This window comes from Podarcis cretensis (genome assembly GCF_951804945.1).
Source record: "Podarcis cretensis genome assembly, chromosome: 7".
Taxonomy (NCBI): domain Eukaryota; kingdom Metazoa; phylum Chordata; class Lepidosauria; order Squamata; family Lacertidae; genus Podarcis; species Podarcis cretensis.
The window spans coordinates 2,787,391-2,807,207 of NC_137176.1; the positions used below are offsets into that span (position 1 = coordinate 2,787,391).

The 19,817-nt window shown below is 40.0% G+C and overlaps 1 protein-coding gene across 8 annotated transcripts in view; it reads left to right on the forward strand.

The window, feature by feature from the left end:
* The window catches only part of RALGAPA2 (Ral GTPase activating protein catalytic subunit alpha 2), a 209,264-nt gene that overhangs the window by 134,359 nt on the left and 55,088 nt on the right, over positions 1–19,817 (forward strand). For all 8 annotated transcript variants that reach the window (XR_013840655.1, XM_079983435.1, XM_079983436.1 and 5 more), the window contains 4 exons: positions 1,583–1,654; positions 4,743–4,866; positions 6,029–6,184; positions 12,666–12,824. Coding sequence is in view for 7 of the 8 variants with exons in the window: in XM_079983435.1 (XP_079839561.1) it covers positions 1,583–1,654; positions 4,743–4,866; positions 6,029–6,184; positions 12,666–12,824 (511 nt within the window). In the remaining variant the exon portion in view is untranslated. The remainder of the gene's footprint in view (positions 1–1,582; positions 1,655–4,742; positions 4,867–6,028; positions 6,185–12,665; positions 12,825–19,817) is intronic.

The following is a 19,817-nucleotide window of genomic DNA, read 5'->3' on the forward strand; positions in this document are numbered from 1 at the left end:
AATGGAAATACATCGCCAAAAAAAGAACAAATTTCCCCATCCTTTCATGTTTTTCTTCATGCATTATTAAGCTTGAAAGGAGTAAAGAGAATTAGTAGCATAATTGGAAGCTAGAATTAGAAAGTTAAATTTATCCAAATAAATGAAATGAAAATTGATAGAATAAAATTTATCAATAAAATACAATATATAAGAAATAAGAAAGCAATAAAAATACAATTAAAAATCATACAGCAGCTAGCACAACACAAGTCAGTCTGCCAAGACTTGGCAATATTCAAGTGGTCTTTGAGAAGAAAAGTTTGTGAATCACTGGACTAGGGTCTCTAGTTAATAAAAGCATATGCCATTATACCATTGTTTGTTTTAAATGCACCACAAGACTCTTTGTTAGTACAGTGGTACCTCAGGTTACATACGCTTCAGGTTACAGACTCCGCTAACCCAGAAATAGTACCTCGGGTTAAGAACTTTGCTTCAGGATGAGAACAGAAATTGCACGGTGGCGGCGTGGCAGCAGCGGGAGGCCCCATTAGCTAAAGTGGTGCTTCAGGTTAAGAACAGTTTCAGGTTAAGAACGGACCTCTGGAACGAATTAAGTACTTAACCCAAGGTACCACTGTATTGATCTGCGTTTCTCAAATGCCATTTGACTCAAGAGATCTCCCCGCCGTTCCCCAGTCAGAAAACTATTTCCCCATGCCTTTGCAAAGGAAAGTAAGGGGGGTAGGGAATAATTTGGAAAGATCTGGTTTCAACTTTACCATATTTTCAGCTGGAATTTTGTGGGATGGGGTTATATTCTACTTTGAAAAGGGAAAGATGACATATTTACATATTTATAGGTAAAGGTAAAGGTAAAGGTACCCCTGCCCGTACGGGCCAGTCTTGACAGACTCTGGGGTTGTGCGCCCATCTCACTTAAGAGGCCAGGGGCCAGCGCTGTCCGGAGACACTTCCGGGTCACGTGGCCAGCGTGACATCGCTGCTCTGGCGAGCCAGAGCCGCACACGGAAACGCCGTTTACCTTCCCGCTGGTAAGCGGTCCCTATTTATCTACTTGCACCCGGAGGTGCTTTCAAACTGCTAGGTTGGCAGGCGCTGGGACCGAGCAGCGGGAGCGCACCCCGCCGCAGGGATTCGAACCGCCGACCTTTCGATCGGCAAGTCCTAGGCGCTGAGGCTTTAACCCACAGCGCCACCTGCGTCCCTACATATTTATAGTTGCATGCAAATAGTAGAGGGATTGAGAACTTACTGGCCAATCAAGCGCTCCTCATACTTGCATGGCGCAGCAGGACTCTGTTTCACCCAAGTAATCTGGATTTTGTATTCTGAGTGATTCCCAGGAGATAGTAGTGGATTGGGAAATGGATTTGGAATGATGGATTACTGGCAGGTGGAGGAAACAACAATTCAAACTTCAGGCTTTTTATTGTAATAAATATATTGATATTTTCAAAATTATGTAATGTAAAGGCTTTTATAATTTTCCCTGTTGGTTACTCGAGAGATTTCTGGAAATTATAATGTTTATGTATCGTGGAGCTTTCCCACTATAACATGTTCCATATATCCGTAGAAAAAGCTTTCATCTACTGAAGAAAAATTCTAAATTGTTGAGAGAGCTGAAAAACTTGGACTCAAGGCAATGGTGAGTTAAGTTTTTAGCTAGGCAAATACTAATGGATACATTTACAGAATGAGGTCCAGTTTATTATTTTATGTTTATGGAAAACTGAAATGTGTTAGGTTTATTTTTATTTAAATATTATATGTTGTTGTAGCTGGTCTAATTTAAATAGGAATTGTAAGTGGGTATTTTTGAAGAAATTCCATATTAGAACACATTTGATCCTTAAACAATTTTGGATTGGCTTCAAGTACTAAATTTGTGGAGGGTCTAAATTTTAACTTTGACTCAGTTTGTTGAAAAAGTATGAAGAAAAGCTTAAGATGTAGAATTTGGGGTGTAAACTAAGCGTAAACTAGAGCTCTCCAAGCAGTATTTTGGCCCAGGGTCAACAACATGATGCCCATGAAGCCTCTAAAATTCATAAGCACCAACCTGGTACCTGTGAATCCTTTCCCTGGTGTCCTTGAAGCCTCTAAAATCCTCTGCTCCCTTCATCATGAGATGGGGGGCGTGTTTCTGTCTTGAAAAGTACATAGAGCTGAAGAAGGAAGTTGGAAGAATGATACTCTTTCCCACTTCCTCTTTCAGCTCTTTTTCAAGGCTCAGATTAATTCTCTTGAATCTGATTTTGACATAAATCTCTTGGAAAAGCACAGTGTATATGTGTGCGCTTTCACTCTACACGGAAGACTAAAGCTCACTGGCAGGGAATCTGTTTTCCTAAATAAGGTCCCAGGTTGAATCTCCAGCAACTCTAGGCAGGACTGAAAAAAGATTCCCCACCTGAAATCCAGTAGAGTTTCTGTCTGTCAGTGTAGACAATTCTGAGCTACATAAACCAATGGTCTGCAGTGGTATAAGGTGGCTTAGTAAGTTCCTGTGTTCTACTCCTTCTGTCATTTGAAGATAGGGTGATCCAGGACAGGGCGCAATAAGTGACCAGGACTGGTGGCTCCCATTTGCACTCACTCAAAAATCCTATTTTGGTCAATTTAGGGTGCAAAGATCTAATTGAGAATTAAGCAGTACCAAATATGAATTTGGTAAGGTAGATGTTTTCTAAAATAAAGGAACAAAAGGAGTCTTAGCAATAATTAGTAGCATATTATTCCACAATAAAGATTCACTACATACATAATATGAAAGCCAGATTTAAATAGAGGGCAGAAATGGGAAAACAATTCCATTACAATTGAAGACCTCAAATGTAAGTAGCACACTGTTCTTTAGGCACCTCCTTCAGTATATGCATTCAAAAATTGTAGCATGTTGCAGCATATGCCAATAGCTGCATCTTTGCTAAGTTGACTATCCAATTCTTGGTAACCCATCTTATGTAGCTTCTTAACCATGACATTGCATTTGCCTACAATGTGGGTGCTATTGACTCCTTGTGGAGCCTATCTTAGCAGAACCCTTCTTGTAGACCTTTGGCTGACTTCCCTTGCATTACTATCTGCTACACCTCTTATTCATAAAGTTTGGTCCTGGGCCCAACTGCACATAGGAACTGCATCACTATTGTGAGTAAGGAGGCCAGATTGTGGCTCTCTGGCAGTTTCTAAGAATGAACTATATTTTTTCTGCTTTTATGAATATCATTGATTTACTATTTTATTTGATAATATTCAGTTAAGATTTACTCAGAGTGGACTAATTAAAATTAATGTGCCTAGCTTATATGCGTTAATTAATTTCAGTGAGTCTACCCTGGGTAAAATTTAGTTAAATACTGTATTCTTTAAATGATCTTAAAATATGGTGCACGTAGGCGACATTTGCACACCACACAAAACCAAGGTTTAGTAAGATGTACCTGATGGGGAACGAGTTGCAGCAAACTTTTGCCACATGTGCTCCAAATTGCCCACTCTTCCTGTTATTTGGCCTTGAGGTGGATTTTGTGTTTTTTTATATATAATTTTTTTATTAAGGGTTTTTTCTTTAAAATACAAAACAAAAACAAAAAACGACATATGCAAATAACAAGAACAAACATAATAATTAGCATCATGTAGGTGGATTTTGGCAGCATTTCCATTTCCATCTTTCTTGGCATGTTGTGTTGTCTGGACCAGGGACTTGAGAGTCTGGACCTAACTTGAGAGTTTAAACAAGCCAGGTTTATTGGCTGTTTTAGAAATTGACTGCAGCTAGAGAGAAGTCACAATCCCTGGTCCAATCAACATGACAAGCCAAGATTTAAGACAACAGAGATTGGGGCACATGAGTAGAATAGAGGGAAGGAGGATGTGCAGTGTGGTTCCTTCCTACGCCTGCATGTGTCACTAAATTATGGATTAGCATTACATGCAGATGCAAACAAAGAGAGTTTTCGTTTTAGAGTGATTTGTGCAAATTGCTGTTTGTGAAAGTTGGGTATGGTCAGCCGGCCACCATTATACTTTTATCTCAGTTTATTTCACTAGAGTTCACTCCTATTTTCATTGGTAGTTGCAGCTGAAAATCCATACTTTACTCTTTTGTAAGCCTGATGCATTTAAGTATTTATTTTTAAGTGTTTTAATTTCACTGCCATGTTTTATATCACTTCAGTGTTTGTCACCCTGGACTCCTTTAAGAAAGATGAGATAAAAATTTAATAAATAAAAATACAGTACTGCAAGACACCAGGGCCAAGCGGAATGTTCAGAGTGATTTTTTTAATTAAAAAATGGCTCAAAATTTGGAGCGTCGTGGTGAAGAGGGTAAAATTTGGGTGTGGGGAGGATGGTAGGTGGCACATGGTATGAGTATCTTGTGAGGGGATGTTTCTGCCTCTGGCAGCGGAGCTCCTATCAGCAGCCACTCTTTTATCTCTGAATTCCCTGGATGTAGTGTTGTTCAAAAGCATTTCAGGAAAGAAATGGCTGCTGCCGCTTTCCCCCAACCCTGTGTCTAGGCCATTCAGGTGGGAAAGTGGAAGCTACCAACTCCACCCTTGCTGTGGGTAACTTCACTTTCCCCTGAAAATCATTCAAAAACATTTTAGCGTGACCCTACTTCATATCACGTGTCATTTTCAGAATATTCACATATTTACAAAAATCAATGTTAATAGTTTCATTTATGGTTGCTTTGGGTTTTTTGTTATTTCCAATTGCAGCCGGGAAACTCACAAGATTGCAGTATTTTACATTGCTGAAGGACAGGAAGATAAATGTTCAATATTGTCCAATTCAAAAGGAAGCCAAGCATATGAAGAGTTTGTTGCTGGTCTTGGCTGGGAGGTAATTATTAGCCAAATATTTAATTTTGAAGTGATAAAATCAGTGTCAGCCCATGAATTAATTGCCATATTTGGAGCAATGGAGCAACTTCTCAACTGTTTGGCAGTTGCCCACTTATTCTTGCAATGCATGGCTTGCAGGGCCAGTGGCAGACTTGAAGTAGAGCCTAAACAAACATGCTAGGGACCAGAGGCACTGACTTGGGCCCCAGATTGTGAAAACCCAGTGGCCCTTGTGCTGGAAGTTGGGCTTCATGCTTGGCCGCCACAGCAGCTGGGTGGGGGCCTCCGCCGCAGGGCCTCCGTTGGGGCTGCAGGTGGGCTTCCACAAGTGTGGCTGTGGCAGGCCTCAGCGGGGCCTCATGGTGGAGGCCTTGGCCTGGTTGTGGCAGCAGGGGTGGGGCAAGCAGGCGGTGGAGCACACATCTTCAACATTGGGTAGGGGGCTTGGCCCCTGCTTAAAAAGATTGTGGAGACCAAGGTTCCCGTGAAGATGGCTCCTATGCCAGGTCCTGACACCAGGTCCTGACACATGACAGCTTGGCTCTCTTACTGGAACATGGGAAGTGGCTTGTTTGATGACATATTTTGAACTGTGGCTTCTGTGATAAACAGGTCTGGGGGCAGCTGATGTGTGAGAGATTCTATTCTGTTGGCCCTATGCATTTATGATTTCTGTTTCGGGAGAAAATGTTACTTATTATTAAGCTGCATCAATGCTCATGGTGCTTTACAGAGTAGCATAAAACAATGAAGGCCCTTGCTCTGCAGGGACTAAAATGTAAATTATAGTTGCTGAAGTAAGCTTCAGAAGTGAACTTCATATTACGCACTCTATTTTTGAGATCACTGAAATATACAATTGTATGATTTTTAGACACAAGAAAAACACAAAAATGATTCAATTTGAGAGGCTATCTTTGTCAAACAGTTCAATGAAAGACTAAGAAACTTTTTTTAATAATGTATTTTTGAGAAGTTAAGTGTTTATAAAAATACTACATTTTAATATGCAGCAAACAATACCTCTATCTCCAGTGTTAGAATTGTCACTAAATGTAAATTCTAAACCTATTTGCATGGAGATGCCCCATTAGTTTAATTGGAATTTCTTAGGATTGCAGATTGAGAGTAAATTCTTTGTTTTTACTTGATTAATTAAGGTTGATCTTTCAACTCACTGTGGATTTATGGGGGGCCTTCAGCGTAATGGCAGCACAGGCCAAACGGCACCATATTATGCTACATCTACCGCAGAAGTGATTTTCCATGTTTCTACACGAATGCCCTCTGATTCAGATGACTCACTGACCAAAAAGGTAAGCATAGAACTAAAAGTCCTACAATATAGTGCTCATTTAAATATATTTGTTGTGGATCATGTGGACAGGGAAATTTTCAAATGTTTTATGCAGAACTTGAATTGCACAGAAATTGGTTCAGAACTTAAATAAAATGGCATACTTCAGAGGTGCTTGTTTGCTTAATTTCATTTCTATACCACTTCATCTCAAAGCAGTTTACAACAACATTAAAACATCAAATAAAACAATCCAGAGTAAAACATTACTGAAGATAATATAACAAATAAAGTATGCATTCAAACCAACATACCGTATTTTTCGTCCCATAGGGCGAATTTTTCGTCCCATAGGGTCTATTTTTTGTCCTATAGGGCCCATAGGACGCACCTAGTTTTTTGGGGGGGAAATAAAGGGAATTTTTCCCCCCTTTATTTCCCCCCAAAACCAGATCAGGGAATCCAAACCAGGTTGGGGAACAGCGGGATGGCGGTGCTGCACCTCCCTGCTGTCCCCCGATCTTGTGGGCTGCAGGCTGCTGCCCGCAAGCCTTGTGAGCCCGCGAGAACTCCCGCCGGACTTGCAAGGCTTGCAGATAGCTTCCTGAAGCCTGCATTCGCCCCATAGGACGCACACACATTTCCCCTTCATTTTTGGAAGGGGAAAAGTGCGTCCTATAGGGCGAAAAATACGGTAATTAACAAGAAACTAAAATGTTATCGTAAACATTTCAAATGAAAGCATTACTAAAGGAAGTCAAATATAAAATGCACATTTAAAACAGTATAATTGACAACAGGATAACGTATTATCAACAGCATAGAACATAACTGCTGCTGTTGCTGCCATTCCTGTCATGGTGGTTCATGGCAGGCAGCGGCTGTAGAAGCTCAAGCCCGATGACCTGGGTCTGTACTCATGGTGATTTAGAAGTCTTTCTAAATCTGCTGCCATTTGATTCTTAATATGAAGCATAGTCACCTTTTCTTTATTTAAAAGACAAAAATCCTTCTCAAGCTGTGCAATATGTTCTTTCTGTCAAGGTATCTGAGAATCTCTCTGTTGTATAGACTCAATGAGATACCTGTAAGGCTGTTGTACTTGGTTCAACAACGAATTACCTGTCCCACACTTGTGAAATTTGGGCAACTTGTTCCTTCTGATGCTTCAAATCTTTTACAAGCAATGTAAAAGATGTACATAAAAGCAAGAATCAAATGAAATCCTTCCCCCTCCATTCACAAAAGCTCTTCCACCTCAAAAGTCACAGCAATGGCCGGTTCCAAAGTGCTCCTTGTGGGAGCCGTTATGCTCCCTTTTCTCCCAAAGAACAGAAGACTGGTACAATCTCTGTACAGGTATAAATGCTGCTAGTGCAGCAGCAGCCAACAAAGTGTTCTCTAGATGTTGTTGTATTACAACTCCCTTCATACACTGCCTTAGCACTACTCTTGCATCCTCTTAAAGGGGTGGGACTTTGATGTGGCCAGGACACATTGGACAAGGGAAACTATCACAGTTCAGCACACATTCATAGAAGCATAGAATTGTAGAGTTAGAAGGTACACCTAGGGTCATCTAGTCCAACCCCCTGCTATGCAGGAATCTCAGCCAAAGCATCCAGGACAGGTGGTCATTCAACCTCTGCTTAAAAACTTCCAAGGAAGGAGAGTCCACCTCCGCCCGAGGGAGACTGTTCCACTGTTGGAAAGCTCTCACGGTCAGAAAGTAGACTATAATGTAATAGGCACCTTTTATTACCTTGTTTATTTTTTAACTGCTTTTTCACTTAGTGTAAAAATGCTTTTCCAGCTACATTTTTTACAATATTAGAAAAAAATCAACTTGAATTAAAGTGTGTTATAGCACCATAACACTATGATGCCTTTTAAAACAACAACAACAATCCTTTCCAGAGATTGCCTTTTCAAGAATGTGGTTAGTGGCAATGGCAGAAAAGAGTGTTTTTCATCATGTGCATGGAGCTTTAGTTGACAACTCCGTTAAATTGGACTTTCCCACCCACATCAGCTATGTCACACCAGCTGGTGTAGATGGAACATAGAAAGATGAGCATACTCAGAAAGTACGATATAACCTGTCATGTGGAAGCCCAGTTGCAATTCCATTTGTAGCTGACAGTGAAAGAGCAATAATTATTAATGCTGGACACCACCACCACCCCAGCCAATCTGGAAGCTGGCACTATCTACAAACCTTCCAGTGCCTGTTCCTGAAACTGCAACATCAGATTTTCACAAGAAAAAGAGGAAAAAAGTAATGTTCCCAAGCAGTAATGGCATGTGCCCCAAGGCAGCACTGGAAAACGAAAGTCTCTTCCATCTGTTGTTGCAGAACTGTTTACAGGAGGGACACAGATCCTCATAAAAGGCACTCCATATATTGTGGCTTTTCCTACTTACCTTTGCTTTCTTTAATAGTATTTCTTTGTCTGCTCTTTCAAACCACTCTAATCCTCTTTTGGGCTGGCTGTATAAATGCCACAAACAATAAACCAGAGAGTGAAATCTCCCCTTCCCCCACTCCAGCTGCTTCTGTCTCTTGCAAAACAAGTGATCAAACAATACCAAGGAAGCATTCTCCATTTCACACCTTTAGCCGGTATATTTTCTAAAAACCACAATACCCACCATCATTTCAAAAATGAAAATAGGGACACACTCAGGAGTGCCAACTTGGCACCGCGACCATGGGCCATGGGGGCCATGCCGAAATTTGTGGGTGCCTGGCCCCTTCATGGGGAATTTAGTGGGTGCTCAGGCTTCCAGGGCCCCAGGGAGTTGGGACCTATGGACACTCTTATGCATATGAACACCCAAAGATCATTGATTAGAACTACCCACATACTACATTTACACAGAAGCTCTTCTCTGCATTAACCTCTCCTGACTTCTTTGCAGTTTCTTATTTTAAAACAATGTTTAATTTTACACTTTAACTTTGATTTACATATTATAGTCATTACAAATTACACTCATCAGTGCTTACTATCTGGATAAGGAGCAATGAAAAATTGTGAAGACTGGTGCACGTGTGCATACAATTACAAGATAATTAAAAAAACAAATTGAGAATAGTTATTTACTAAGGTCAGGTATAAGAAAATTAAATCATACGTTGATTGCACTCTGTTAACTAGCACAAAACACTGTGTCAAAGTTTATTTCAGGAGTCTGGTGACTGTTATTTAATTCTGATTATTTTCAATCAGATGTTTAGAAGCTGAAGCTGGCACTTTTAAGACTGCTTTGGGGTTTTTAGTAAGGTATATTTAATATATCTCTGAGTCTTTTGAGCTGTTCAGGTAATAACTTGCACTCTGACCAGTTTTGTGTCCTGTTTTTTTCTTTGCCCGTTTCCAAGCATAATAAGCAAAATTCTGAACAACTTGCTTAGCTGACAAACTCAATAGCATGACAGAAGGTCATACCACCTGCCGGCCAGAAAAGCTGCCTTTAAATGTGACCATTCTGCAGCAGGCGGCATATTTTGTGACCCACAGAATAAGACAGATGTCATAGCAATAATTATTAGAGATTCTATTTTTAATGAAAAGTAGTTGTTCCCACATGTGTTTTGTAAAATAAGTAGAGAATTCTAATGAATGTATATTGTCATAAAGTGAAATAATTAGGAACATATCCTAATACATATGCTAGTACAGGGTAACATATTTAGAAATCACATTTTTGTGCTTAAAAATATATAATACATGGTGTTAGCTGCAAAATGATTGTCATTACTGAAATATTTTTTTCTTTTGAAAATAAGACATATTCAGCAATACCTTTTGGAATCCAATGATTTATCATTATGAATAGTATTACTGTTTCATCCAGACATCCTGCAGCCACAATGGAAATGAATAGTAATAGCAACATCCTAATAGTTTCTTGTCAAAGCTGTATGTTGCTTTTTTATATACAATTAGCTGCAAAGAGCTTCTCAGTTCAGAAAGGGGGTACAACCCCCTACTGAACTCTTGCTCCTTTGCTCAAGAAATTCATTAGTTATAGCTAGATTAGATTTTTAGCAGCTAATCTCACTGCTGTAGGGGTTTGCAAAGTGGAGACAGAGCTGTGCTATTGGATTTGTTCAATTCATTTGACTCTAGGACTATAATTGCACTTATGTCTTACAAGGCTTTTTATAGCCTAAGGCTGGCTGGCAGCAGAAAACAAATTGGCAGTGAATACAGTAAGAGTGAAAGGGAATGAAAGGCACACATTATCAGTCTCCAGGCAGTGCTGTTCTGGCAGGAAGTTTCTTGGTTAATTTACAAATAAAACTTCGATTTTAGGATGGGCACTCTGTCAGGCAGACAATGGGGATGTCAGGACTGGCCATTACTCAGTAAAAGTAGCAGCCATGCCTACCCCAAGCAGAAGTTCTTCAATCACACAGACAACTCCTTTCTGGAGCCAGCTGGCTCTGTAATGCAATTAGTTGGAAAAGGAGGTCAGACTATTAGGTGTGTATACCATGACCACTGTTAGCATTGGTGTGTTGCCTGGGAGGCATGTTGCAGGATAGCTGAAGCAGAGTGCTTTTAATGCTATTTAATTAAGTAGGATATGTGGAATGTCACACAACTAGGTTCTGAACATGCAGTTTTTTCATAAGACTTGAAGAAATCCCCCCCCCAGTAAATTACAGTTAGATTCTGATGTACAGATGGTAGCTGAGGAAATTAAGTCAGGACATGATTAATAGTAAAATTCAGATTAGATTCAATCAGAATGATCGACCTGTGGCATGTGAACACTCACTTTTATCTAATCCTGAAACATTAAAAACCTAAGGCTGCTTACGCATGTAGTTAAAAATGTAGGTATATATTATTTCTCCTTTTAATATTATCTGCAATTTAGAATTAATACTTCCCTATGAGCATTCTATAAAACTTGTAAAAGTGACACTGAGCGACTCCTGAGCTCATTCACACATCACTTAAAACCATAGTTCACCTTTTAACCATAGTTTAGTTTCTCACGCTAGTGTGTGCTGGGGCATCTCTCCTTCCCTGCTGCTGCTGCTGCTGCTGCTCCCACACTGCCAGGAGGTAAACCATGGTCTGGCCTTGAGTTGCGTCTGAACCCAGCCTTGTGCCTTGTTTCTCTCCAAAGAAACTGCAAGCCATAGTCAAGTTTGTCCTTGGAGATTAGAGCAGTATTTTATTCTTGAAACTACCATGTGATCTGCATAATTAGTTGATAATTTGCATGGTATTTGCACAATGTGCAAATTAAGCTATCCAAATTTGAGGTACTGGAATATAGCAGATACCAGCTTTTCTACACATTCTTAGTATACTTCTTGGCTGATGAGGGGTTTAAGTCATATTCAAACTAGAATCATAGCTACTACACCCAACTAATTTATAGTACAGTTGACACTTATTTTAATATGTCAGATAGATACATTTTACTCTAAAACTTATGCTGTTAACCACACTTAAGGTCTAATGAAACTAAGCTGGGTTTAATTTTCTTCCTCCTAGTTAAACTTTGTACATCTGAAAAACATGTCTTCCCATTGGAAATCTTATTGCACAACAGGACTTTCAGTTTCTCAACTTCCTCTTCTAGGCCCCATGTGCCTCCAAACTCAGTTCAGTGGACGCCACAGTCCTCCAGAGCACATTACTGGGGCACATGGGGGGAGGGAGAGAAGAAGCCTCCTTCTGCAACTAGACATCCACTCACACTATATTAGATTCCACCCTCAGAATTTTCAGTTTTCATCAAAATATTCTGGTTTCAGCTATTCTGCAATATATAAGGACGCCGAATATATCCAGTTTCCATGGCAAGCAAGTGAAGAACTAGCTTCTTCAGTATCATGTTATCTTTTATTCCCAACCAACTGCTTTTGAATTAGCCCAAGGTGTGTGCACTAAGTGAATGTTTCTGGTTTTAAACCTATGCTTCCGACCTTGAAAGTTAGCCTTTTATGAATAGCACCATACTAATATAATCCTACAAGCTGATCTGGATTTCACTCAAAATCAGTTTAGTTTTATGACAATGGGCCATAGCAAGGTTCAGTTTTACATTAAGCACCACTTGTTGTCCAAGCCCAAAAAACTATGGCTAATCAATAGTTTAATTATGGTTTGTTAAAACAAGACAACTTGAAACCATGGCTTATTTAAACAAACAGCAGTTAAGATTAACTATTCATAATGCTAAATTGTGGTTAATATATAACTGAGGCAAAAGCTTCGATCTCGCAGCCACACAAAAGGAGAGGAGACTGTGGAACTTGCTCCTGCACATTCTCATAATTGTCCTAGTTTGATGTACTTCTAAACTACAGTTTAATCTCTCTAGCCAGGGTCCCATAAATATTTTTAATAAGATGGATTCCCTTAAGGAGAAAATGTACAATTTTCTTTACTGATGCATTATTCCATTTGTCCAACTTCTCAAGTTGTGTTCATCACCCTGATTAATAGCAAGCCAATTTGCCGTTTCAGCTTCGTCACTTGGGAAATGATGAGGTTCATATTGTGTGGTCTGAGCACACCAGAAATTATCGCAGGGGTATTATACCAACAGATTTTGGAGATGCTTTAATTATTATTTATCCAATGAAGAATCACATGTTTTTCATAGAGATCACAAAGAAACCAGAGGTATGTTCTTGATTGTTTTATTTTATGTATCATGGCTAGTGTTTATAATAGTGCTCAAAGAAAGCTCAGTTGAAACAAACCCTGAATGCTTTTTCTAAGTTGAATGGGAGCATCTGATGCTGTGTATTCTCACTTTGTATTTATTATAAGAACTTAATGAGTTACATCATCCAGTGTCCCTTGTGCTGAATGAAGGGGTTTTTTAATCCATCCGAGGCTTCCATCAGCAAAATTGGAAGGAAGGTGATTTCCACCAATTCCCCCTCTCCCCTGTAGCCCTTCTTACACCTATGCGTAATCTTCTCCATAGGATGGTGGGATCTTTCAGAACAGAGTGGGAGGTGGCACAGGGGACTGCAGGGAATTAGTGAAAAGCACTTGTCTCTCCCTTCTGGTGATGGAAGCCTTCACTGGGTCAGAAAGCCTTTCATGAGTTAGACAAACGCTCCTGGATGCAACCCAGTATGATAAAATGCTTAACAAATGCATAACTTGCACTGCTTGAGTAGCTCTTCACAAAGTGACATAAAAAGTTCAGTTTGAGGAAGACATGAATTTGTACTGGAAAATGTGAGGAGGAAACATTCAGGATTGCTTCTCCTACAGCAGAAAGCACAACTTGGACTCCTCTGCTGGGAGAGTTGCCCCCATCCCCTATAAATAGTCATAAACGAATGCAGAAATGTGGAGAACTGAAACTGAGAGAAATCAAAAATGGACAGATCTATCCCTATTCAGGAATTTGAGGTTTTCCACAGAGAGGAAGGAGAACTCTCTAATGATGGAGGAGAACAACCTGTGCGACACAGGCGGTTAAGGTAGAATTGTTTTCTAGACCTCTGGGCTGTCTGGCTGACTACAGACGCAGATGCCAAGAAGCAGAATACTCCTTACTGAAGGGTCTCATGGTGGTTTTTCCACAGGGGCCAAACTAATCTTCCACAGTTCCAGTCCCAGAATCCTTTGATAGGATTTTATCCATAAAATGGTTGGCTCTAGCTAGGCAACCAATCACATAGTCAACAACACAATACATTTCCAGGGGCCTCTTGTGGATGCTGCTCTAGTGGTGCTTTCATCTGAAGCTGCTTTACCCACAAAGGGAGAAAGAGGGCTCAAAGATGCAAAGATGTCCAAGTGCCACTCCTGAAAAAGCCCTACGTCTGGTGCTGTTTCCAAAGCTTTGATTAGAATATATGAATGGGCTTTAGACATGCATGCAGTTATGCATCTTTTTATTCCATTAGAAACCATTGGGCGTATATACTGAATGAAGTTTTAACAACTACAATCTCAAACCCAATAAAAACAGCCATTTTTGGATAGGAAGCTCTCATTGTACAGTTGCTGGCCTTGTTTTCCAGTGCCTTCTATCATTTTCCACAGCACAAAACATACTGCAAAACATCCAGATGAGCCTGATTTTAACCTATTCAGCTGTTACAATTTTTACAAAGTTTTCACAGATTTTCAGAATTTATCCAAGTAGCCCTATGGGCCTGTTCAATAAGGGGGAAATGTGCAGCTGCCTAATATGCTTTAAGATTATGGCAGACAGGCAAATCCTAGTCAGGCTTCCTGGGACAGGTCTTGCTGTTACCCTGAGGCATTGGAGCACCATAGAAAAAGAAAAATAGATGCAGATGAAGAAGCAGATGATGTATAGATGACTAAAAGGCAAATGCACTCAGAATAATAAGAGCCAAGCCAGCAGCAGAAAGAAGTGCAGATGCACCTCTCATTGCATCTTAGTGACATGCAATTTTCTTGAATTTATCAATGCCTGTCCTGCCACCCAGTAGTGAAGTCCCTTTTCCCATAAGGATAAAATAACACTTACATCGCAAATCAATTCATCAGTTACTGTTATTGAAAAATGTGATTGATTTAGAAAATGTTTTTCATCCATCAGGTTCCCAGAGAGACTTTCATAGGATGAAAGTACTAAAATATAACAATTGTAAACAATAAAACATAATAAATAAAATTCTACTATTGAAGCAGATGGATATAGAAAAATGAAAGTGTTGTCACCTGACACCAAAACGAAAATGACTCTTAAGCTTTCTTGGAGTGGTAAAGCAAAGACATCTGAAATAAAGTAGGAATGAGTCCCTGTAAATTAAGCGGGAACACTTTCGGGTAGACATGCATAGGATTGCACTTTAAACTTTTTTTTTTCCTTTTACTGATTGTTTTACTTAACAGTATCATTTTACTACTTTTTATTCAATTTATATACCCTTTTTCTGTACAAAGTATACTAGGCTCAATATATGAATATCAAATGCAAAATGAATGCAAAATGTACTACCATAACAGAAAGGCCATGCGTGTGGATATCTGCTTCCTTTTTGCTAATGTGTTGTGTGTTCAAAGAAGCCATGCTGCAGAAGGGAAAATGCCAAACTGTAAAATTAGTGTTAGTTTGCCTTTTAAAATATAACTATTACAATGCAATAAAACTAATCCAGGTATTTCCAGGGCAAATGTGTCTGACCTTCTGTTCACCAGCTACTGACCCCAGAGTGAATGAAAGAGGCTTGTAGAGAGAAATGACTGTTTGGCTGCAGTCCCTGGTATTTAAATCGTGTTCCCTAATCAGATGAAAAAGCTGTCGCTTCTCTGTAAGGTTTCAGGATCCATGGTAACATTTGGCCTTTTAGATACATAATGTTAGCCTTTTTGTTTGCATCTAAGGAAAGACACCTGGAGCAATGTTAACATTAACCATTTTAGTATTAATAGCTTCATTATATAAGAATCTCTCATCCAATAGCTGTTACTTCTGTTACATTGCTACAGCGTGTATTGTGTTCATTTTTTATCCTCCTGCTTGGCAACCAGGCAATGATTTGCAAACTTTTTTGTCTTGATTAATTAACCAATATAATTATTGGGAACTGCGATGCAGTCTTTTGCTCAACAAAGCTTCTGAGAGAAAACAATAGTAAGTCTGTCAGTATGAATGCATTCCATGCATCACAGATGCATTAAGATATTCTAAACAATGAGACAAAAAGCTGCCCGCAAAAGCGGACAAAGAATGCCGTGCAGACTCTACATGCTGTGCATACCGCCAGGGACACACGGAGAGTTCCCTGGGACACAGATGCCTCGTTAGATTGCAGTTCGTCATCAGAGATTAATTCTCAGCCATTTGGTACAATAATTTACTCATTCACCAGCTTTTTAAACTATATTGCTTGCTATGGAAGATATGTCTTTGCACTCTCAAGGTTTGTTTAAACTTGATTGTGTTTTCTAATGGGTTATAATAGTATTTTTAAAAATTCTCAATAATTAAAATAGTATAGAAGTTGTTATGTGGGGAATCTTAGTTTCATCATGTATTCACATAAAATGTACACAAAACTACTTAAGTGATTTTAAGATCTGAAACAGACATGAGACAGACAGTCTCTATTGGAAGCAGTCCTCCTTCTGAGACCAGATGAGTTTCCTATGACACTGGCAATCAGGAACACTCCTGTGCATTTTATTTAGCTTTATATCCTGCTCCATCCCCAAAACTTTCCAAATATATTTTCATGTACCATGTATGTCAAGATGACCTAAAAACATGGCAATCAGTTTTAAAATAATACTGAAGTGGCTCTTCTCATTGTGCAGTTTTAGGTGGACACACTAAATAGGGCTAAACTTACCAATTTAGAAATTATCATACATCCTAAAACACCCTTATAAATATTCATAAATTTTCAGTTCAATCCTATGCTGCACTATAGCAGGTCATAGAATTAAAATGCAAGTCAACTTGCTCTAGGCTTGTTGGATAGCCTGGATTCATAGAATCAGAATTGTAGAGTTGGAAGCAACTTCAAAGGTCATCCAGTCCAACCCACTGCAGTGCAGAAATCTCTTTTAAAGACAGATGGCCAACCAACCTCTGCTAAAAAAAACTCCAAGGAATGAGAGTCCACCACGTTTGAACAGCTCTTATCATCAGAAAGTTCTTCCTGATGTTTAGTCAGACTCTTGTTCCTTATAATTTGATTTGGGTCCTAGCCTCCAGAGCAGGCGAAAACAAGCGTGCTCTTTTATGTGACAGCTCATATCTCCTCTCTGTTCTTATCCAGCCTAAACTCAACTCCCTCAACTGTTTCTCATTAGGCTTGGTTTCCAGACCCTTAATTATCTTGGTCACCTTCCTCTGCACATGTTTCAGCTTGTCAATATCCTTATTAAATTGTGGCACCCAGAACTTGTCACAGTACTCCAAGCGTGGTCTGTCCAAGGCACCAAAGTGTGGTGCTATGACTTCCCTTGGTCAGGACACTAGACTTCTGTTGATGCAGCCTAGAATGGCATTAGCTTCTTTGGCTGCTGCACCGCAATGTCAGCTTATCTTAGTCTTGCATTCTACTAAGACCCCATGATCCTTTTCACAATACTGGCAAGCCAGGTGTCCCTCATCTTATATTTGTGCAGCTTGGTCTTCCTGCCTAAGTGTAGAACCTTACATTTGTCCCTACTGAAGTTCATGTTGTTAGTTTTGGCCCAGTTCTGCAATCTGTCTTCTGCAGCATTAGCAACCCCTCTCAGTTTGGTGTCATCTGCAAATTTGATGAGCATCACCTAAATTCCTTCATCCAAGTTGTTTATAAAGATGTTGAACAACAACGGGCCCAGGACCTGTAGCACCTCACTTGTCACCTTTTTCCAGGATGGTGAGGAGCCATTTGTGAGCAGTCTTTGGGTTCGGACAGTCAACCAGCTATAAAAAACCACCTAACAGTTATCTCATCCAGCCCAGTTTTACTAGCTTCCCTGCAAGAATATCATGGGGGACTTAATCAGAAGCCTTACTGAAATCAAGATACATACGTCCACAGCATTCCCAATCCACCAAGTTTGTAACTACAGTGGTACCTCGGGTTAAGTACTTAATTCATTCCAGAGGTCCGTTCTTAACCTGAAACAGTTCTTAACCTGAAGCACCACTTTAGCTAATGGGACCTCCTCCTGCTGCTGCGCCGCCGGAGCACGATTTCTGTTCTCATCCTGAAGCAAAGTTCTTAACCTGAGGTACTATTTCTGGGTTAGCGGAGTCTGTAACCTGAAGCGTCTGTAACCTGAAGCGTATGTAACCCGAGGTACCACTGTATATCAAAAAAAGAAATAAAAAGAAGTGAGATTTGTCTGTCAAGACTTGATTTTGAGAAACCCATGCTGGGTCTCAGTAATCACAGACCAACTGCTTAATTATTTGTTCTAGAACCTTTCCAGGTATCAACATCAAGCTGACCGGTCAGTAGTTACCTCGGTCTTCTCCCCCCGCCCCCCGTTTTTGATGGTGTGAAAACATTTGACCACTCTCCAGTTCGCCAGGATCTCACCTGTCCTCCAAGAATTCCTAAAGATTATAGACAGAGGCTCTGAGATACACCCGCAAGCTCCTTTAGTAGCTTTAGGGGCAGCTCATCAGATCCTGGAGATTTGAATTCATTTAAAGTAGCTGGATGTTCCCTTACTACCTCTTTTCCTTTCTTGGACTACAGCTCCTTCCTTGCATCATTTATTCTGTTATCACCAGTAATAACTAGTTTCAGCTCTGATTCAAATACCTTACAATACCTTTAAGACAACATCAAAATACCCCTTCATTCCACGAGTATTAAAAGGAAAATCATACTACATCCTTAGTCAATACCATAGTCATTCTTGGAAACCCTCTCCAGGACCCTCAGAAAAAAGACAGATTCAAAAAGTTGGAAGAAGCCCACATGAGCAGTTGTCCAATGCCAACATGACATGGCATACCACCCAAACTGTATTTAAAGTAGTATTTTTTAAATCAGACAGTATTAATCTAGTGGCTGTATTCTCCCAAATCCATGTCTATTCCAGATCCATGTCTAGCCCAGATCTCCCTGCCCCTTCTTCATGAAATTATTAAGCTTATCTGACTCAATTTCCAGTAATGGTTGTATTTTAGAAGCCCAGCCTTTGGATTTGGATTTTGGTTTTGCCTTGTTTTCTTAACAATGTTAATAAAGGTAAAGGGACCCCTGACAGTTAAATCCAGTCGCGAACGACTCTGGGGTTGCGGCACTCAACTCGCTTTACAGGCCAAGGGAGCTGGCGGTTGTCCGCAGACAGTTTTTCCGGGTCATGTGGCCAGCATGAATAAGCCGCTTCTGGCACAACGGAACACTGACACCAGCGCAGCGCACAGAAACGCCGTTTACCTTCCCGCCAGAGCAGTACCTATTAATCTACTTGCACTTTTTGGCGTGCTTTCAAAATTTGTGGAAATGTCATTTGTAACCGGAAGTACCACTGTACATGCCTGCCTTATTAGGTTCTATTTAGGATAAATGGGTCTTCTTGGAATAAAATATAATAGAATAAACAAGTCTTCAAACTATAGTATCAGTTGCTGCAAGCATTTCTTTAGAAAGTTATTCAATTATAAGGCATCTGAAAAGCTAGTCAGGCTTTTCTTTTAAAAATGTGTTCCAAAGCTAAGTGATAGCTTGCTACTGCATGATAGAACTAACTCTTTGAAAGAATTCTTGTTAGTACTTCATTTCATTAATAATAATAATAATAATAATAATAATAATAATTTTTAATTATACCCCGCCCTCCCTAACCAAGGTCGGGCTCAGGGTGGCTAACAAGCAATAATAAAAACAAGTTGAATGAATACAACTTAAATACAACATTAAAATACAACATTAAAATATTGAAACATTAAAATATTAAAATGTAGCCTCATCGCAGGAGGAGAAAGGAAAAGAAAAAAGAAAGAGGGGGAGGGAATCAATTGACTCCAAGCCAAAGGCCAGGCGGAACAACTCTGTCTTACAGGCCCTGCGGAAAGAAATCAGATCCCGCAGGGCCCTGGTCTCATGAGACAGAGCGTTCCAACAGGCTGGAGCCAGTGCTGAAAAGGCCCTGCCTCTGGTTGAGGCTAGTCTGACTTCCTTAGGGCCCGGGACCTCTAGGGTGTTGCTATTTATGGAC